Genomic DNA, 5772 nt, shown 5'->3' with positions numbered 1-5772 from the left:
TGGAGGGCTATGGCCTCAGCGACTCTACCAGGAGCACTGTGCCCAGTATCATGTCGGTGCCCTAATTTACGGACTGAGGAGTCTTCTAGAACAGGGGGATTAACTCTAGTCGATTTGTTCACTGAGGTGTACAGTAACTACAAGTTATGTATATATAGATACAGAGGGAGTCTAGGCAGCAGGCCCATAAATGGCAGGGGCTGGATGGAGCTGACCTAACGGGGTCAAGTAGCTGACTGAATACTACTGATGACTTGGGTTACAGGGTTAATGGGCTATAACCCAGAAGTGGAATGGATGGATCGGTCCAAAGGTGGACTTGCAGGGTAGGCAACTAAATGACCCAGCAGAGGCAGGGGTGCACTTGCAGATGTTGGAGCTGTCTGGAGACCTTCGGAGTTCTGTACTTAGGGAGGCATAGGTAATATGTTGAAATGGGTGGGTGGTGACCATCAGGGGAGTCGGAGGAGATTGCAGGATCTGGGGGCTCTGAGGTTGGAGATGAAGGAGCAGAGGAAATCTGGGATGGCTGGAGGTGACAGAAGGTGATGGATATGACAGGAGAGACAAATGGGGGGAAATTTGGTTGCACCTTGCACACTCAAGCCATGTGCTGCTCAGTCATGACTCTCCATGAAGAGTCGGGAATATTCATGAAGGATCATGAGCATTCATGTGCAGGTATGGGAATTGTTGGGCATGCTCATGACCATGCAGGGACATTCATGGACATTCATGGCTCTGCATGAAGATTCATGATGCATAGCTTCATGACTTTTCATGAAGTCAGCAGTCATGAAGTTTCATGAAACAGCATGAAATTCCATGCTGCTTCATGAAAATTTTCATGAAGGTTCATGCTTGCCAAAAAAATCAACTTTTTGGGTTGAAAATTAATGATTTCAATATAAATATTGTATATAAACATAAAGGTTCATGAACCTTTATGATGTTTCATGAAAATTCATGGGATCCATGAAGGCTCTCTCATGGATGAACCCTTCATTCTCATCCAGCCATTCTTCTTCTAGGTCCAACCCAGAGCACCTTGCTTCCAAGTCCATTTTCGTTGACACCAAAGTCTCTATCTCCTGGTTGATTTGGTTCAGGTGGACCAAAGTGGTGTCTTGCTGCTCTCTTGCAGTGTTGACTTGTCCCACTATCTCCATTCCCTTTTGTTGGTACTCATGATGGCGCTGTGGAGAATAGGGTTCCATTGTAACCCCAGATGTGAAGGTGTAGGAGGACTTCCTGCATGACAGGGGGACAAAGCGCTGCAACAAAGACCACCATGACATACTTTCTTTGATCATTCGACTGATAGTAGAGCAATCAAAGAGCTTCACTGTTTCCATTGCGAGTTCGGTTTGTCCAGCCTTGCTTGCTCCTTTGGTCATTGCTTTTACTGCAGCATTGTGTATTGATGGTGTCTAGGCCAGCATTTCCACCACCTGTAATCGATAGTCAGCCAATCAAACACCCAGCCCATCCAAAATACTTACACCCTCTCCTTCAACACCAATTTCCTGCACCAAAGTGGGATGGCAGTGTCCCAAAACAAGAATGGGTTGTCCTCTGTGAAACAAAAGTGGTCCATGTCTCCTTGCCTCCTACTTCCACCATGAGTGCTCATCGATTTGAGTTTTTCAGGCTCAAAGACAATGAACCTGAACTGTGTGGCTACCCATCAACCTCCTTGAACCACATCATATGCACTTACCAGTGCAAAGGACCAATGTATCTTGGCCATCTCATAGTTCAGGTTTGATTTTTTTGCTTGGACATATTCAGGATGAAGAACCTGAGAAACATTCAACCCAATGCCAACAATCAGCCCATGGAACTCACATGATGGCAGTCAAACACCCATCTCTCACATCCCTTGGGTTGCAACACACTGTCAGATCAGCAGGGACCAGCTTTGCATGCTCAAGGGCCTCTCCTGCATACACCTCATTGCTCTCTTTCTCCAGAGACCGCCACATGGGAGGTGACTTGAGCCATATTGGGTGGGAAACTTTTAGCTGTTCCTTTGTGATGGTGGTGATGTCCAGAGGGTGCACTAGCTGTGTTAGCTGTGCAATGTGGATCTTCAGAACATCCATGTTACAGGAATGGGTTCCAGGGAACCCAACCTGAACCGTTTGGCTCACTAATGGAGGTGGCTGCGTAGCCATCGGAGGGAGAGTGGAATAGGATGAGTGTATGGAAGTACAACCTGTGGGTTGGCCAACGGTAACTTGGCGCTCCTGGGAGCGTACCGGTAGCGAGTATGATGTGGGCTCCTTGAGGGAGCCACCTGGCTGTCTGCTAACGGGGACTTGGCACTCCTGGGAGCGTGCCGGTAGTGTTTGGCTAGTGGTGACTTGGTGCTCAATGGAGCGTACCAGTAGTGAGGGATACTGGGACTCCCAAAGGGAGTCACCCAGTTGGTGGCTATCGGTGACTTGGCACTCATGGGAGCGTACCGGTAGCAGGAGTTGTTGGGGAAAGCGGGCTGGTGGACCAGTGCACGGTAGTGGGTGACTGTGGGAAGTGGGACCTGCAGGTGCATGGCCAAGCATCCTGGAGCTGCCTGGACCATATCCTTCTCCTGAGGAAGTGGGATAGGCTACAGTTCCTGGTAGGGAACTTCTGGTTGGATGGGAGTAACCACTTGACCACCCAGTGGACTGGTGGGAGTGGGCAGCAGGAGGTTGGGCATGGGAATGCCCTCCTCGTTGCAGTTTTGTCATGGAGAGGATGAATAGGGAGGTGGACATGGTTCCAGGGTTACAGGTTGAGTTTACAGTGGTGGCACAATGGTGAGGAAGTTACAATCGCGGTACAGGGTTTGTGGGTTATGTATTTGATAATGAAAAACATCTTTCGGCATCTGCCTTACATGTCATATGACTTTCAACTATCTAATATAAAAGTTATAAAAGGTCAAAGGAAATCCCTTGAAACTCAACAAATCCCCCAGCCAGCACCAAAACCCAGTGGGAAAGCTTGGCATGGGGTTTGACAGTGAAGTAAGGTGGTGAATTCCCAACAATCTAATCATCTATGGACACGGACCATAAGATTCTAGGTCCATTCTATAACAATCCAAGTATAGCTAGGACAGAAACTAGTTCAACAATTGACATGTAATGAATGTGTGTTTGCTTACCCTATGCATCCCATTGCTCGTCCATTCTTCTACATAACCAAAGCTCTTCCGCTCCCTCCAGCAAGGAATGGTCATAAGCTCCTTGACCCTCTCGACCAATGAGCTACACCTCCATATATCCACCATCCCCTTTGTCTCCTTCTGTCAGAAACTGTATTCGAGGTGATTGCGGGAAGCGGAGTGGAGTACAGCAGTGTGAGTGGTCACTTAGCTAATGAGCTACTCCGTTGCAAGGCATCGTGGGGGTTGGGACTTCGGCTTCAACGACTTGGCTAGAGTGTTGCGCCACACGTTCTAGGCTGTCCCGTATTTCATGTTTAGTGGGAAAGACCTTGCAGCGACGTTGACTTAAGCAGGGATGAAGTTGAGAGGCGAACTTAAGATGAGAGTACTTGGGGGAATTCTAGTCAATATTTGGACTAAGGTACATCGACAGTAAACTACAAGTATAAATACGAAAGGAGAACAGAGAAGGGGCCGGTTGGTCCAGTGCGGGATGGAGCAGGATGGTAAGTACGACAGAACTAAAAGAGCGATGAGGACCAGGGAAATTGTGAGGGCAATAGCCCCGAACCCCGAGTCACATGTAAATTAGATACATATAGTCACGTGGGCAAGCGGGAACCTCCGGGTAACTGCTTACACACCACCGTAAAATACACTATCTTGTATCACTTACGGCCTTGTGTGCTGAGCCACCCTAAGACCTCACACTTTTTTAAGTGCAAGAGGTGTGTTTTACAACACAACCCACAACTCTACAATCTTAACATCTGACTCGGAAGCGCCTATGGCGCCTAAACATGCCCGCAAGGGCAAGGTCGCATCTGCAGCGACACTAAAAAGAAACGAGCGGTTTATAAAGAAACCGCAATCTCCCATCATGGGAGATTCAAACCAAAAGCCGTCGTCAGACGACGACGAGGATCAACATGATCCGGCATTAGCAACCACCTCAGGGCTGGTCCCTGAAGGTTTTAGAAACTTACGTGGAGTAAGTGTGGGGCAAAATACCCCCAGAACTCCACAACATACCGATCTAACCCAAGCTGGGGAAGATCCCTCACCTCCTCACGAGGTGATCGACTTGTGCGAAAAACGCATAAGCGCCGAACGATCAGCCCAAAAAGCTGATCGGATAGAGTCGCAGGAAACTCCAGGGCCCCACTATCCCCTGGAGCCCCCCCTCACGTCCCCAAGTCAAGCCCCAAAGGCAGACAAAGGGAAACAAAGGGAAGAGCCCCTGCGTCGGCTATCCGAAAAACTACTGGACTTGTTCCAGGTTCCGTCTGAATGGAGGATGGAAAGTGAAGATCAACTTCGTCTCAGGCTGAAAGCCCGAGAAGGCGTGAAAATACACCCTGAGAGCAGGATCTCCCAGAGCACGGAAGCTCCAAAAGAACTTCCGCTGTTTACACTCCCACACACCATGCCAGACAAGGCAAGGTTGCCAACCTCGGAGGAGGTCTCCGAGATAATGAAGAGGAGGTGAACTGAAATGAGGGAGTTCGCTGAGGAAGCCTTACGTAAAAGTAAGGAAAAACCAGTGAACAAACCCCTCTATGAAAGGGATGCACCCTCCACAACGGCCTCGCCTAAACAAAGCGAGTGTGGAGTGTTCACTCCAAGAACCCATTCTGGAACCCCCAGAAGCGGAAATGTCAACTGGGGAGAGTCTCTGCTCGCCCAACCAAACTTCCTCCTGGAAAACCAGGAATCGTGCATAATAAACGCGATAAACTCGATCCAAAAAAAGATCGAGGAAATGAACCATAATAGCATGGCTCGTCTAGAGATAACTCTAGAAAGAATGGCCAACGCAATCGACGCGTTGACTGAAAAATCAGCGAACAAACAAATTTGCTGAAGGAAATAAATTTCTCACAAAAAAGTGAGGAAACAAATAAACACCCCTGGACCACGGTCCAGGACATAAATAGAACTCGTGAAAAATTCACGAAAAGAACCACCAGTGAAAGCACACTGGAATATCATCAGCGACTCAACAGAGACGCTAAGGAGATCCTTCTCCCAAGGATAGGAGAAGACGATGCCGAAAGAAGGCATCGTTCAGAGATTAGGAGGAGAATTGGCACGTACCAAAGGTTCGGCCAAATGTCCACTTATGACGGACCTCTCAAACAGAGAGGTAACTCAATCACACCCTCTCAAAACAATGAGAGAATACAAATACAACTTCAGGTGAATTCGCTTGAAACCAAAGAAACGCTGCGAGGAAGATTTCCCCCAGCAAAAACCCCCCCAAAGGAGAGATCTCCATTGGATAGCGACCCCGTGAAGGCAGGGGAGCAAGAAGAGTACCTGGAGAAATGGTACGAAAAGGCCATAAGAATGGCCCAAGTGAGAATACTCACTCCCTACCCAGAAGGAGTGAAACCAGAAGCCCTAAAGAATGGGCTGGCATTCCCTGACAAGAAATGGTCAGGGGAGAACGACATGGAATCGTTCTGGCAGTGGTTCACAGAACTACTGGGATTCCTCACCTCGCAAGGATGCAAAGGTCCCCAATTTGACGAAGTCCACCTGGACTGCTTGATTCGTGGATTAGGGGGGCCCGTGTTTGACCTCGGAATTAGACTCCGAGACGAAACTCTCCT

The 5772-nt window shown here is 48.5% G+C and overlaps 1 protein-coding gene across 1 annotated transcript; it reads right to left on the bottom strand.

Annotated features, from left to right (window-relative positions):
• Nucleotides 1-1159: 1159 nt before the first annotated feature.
• On the bottom strand, nt 1160-1985 carry EI90DRAFT_3021955 (uncharacterized protein; the record flags this gene model as incomplete). Its single annotated transcript, XM_039057727.1, has 5 exons — nt 1160-1251; nt 1301-1430; nt 1503-1526; nt 1721-1801; nt 1899-1985. The coding sequence occupies 5 exons, from the start codon at nt 1983-1985 to the stop codon at nt 1160-1162; spliced, it is 414 nt and encodes a 137-aa protein (XP_038908842.1).
• Between the last annotated feature and the right edge of the window lie 3787 nt (nt 1986-5772).

Source organism: Cantharellus anzutake, assembly GCF_015039405.1.
Source record: "Cantharellus anzutake strain C23 chromosome Unknown EI90scaffold_134, whole genome shotgun sequence".
Taxonomy (NCBI): domain Eukaryota; kingdom Fungi; phylum Basidiomycota; class Agaricomycetes; order Cantharellales; family Hydnaceae; genus Cantharellus; species Cantharellus anzutake.
Note: the sequence above shows the minus strand (reverse complement) of the source record. Positions and strands in the feature narration are given on the sequence as shown.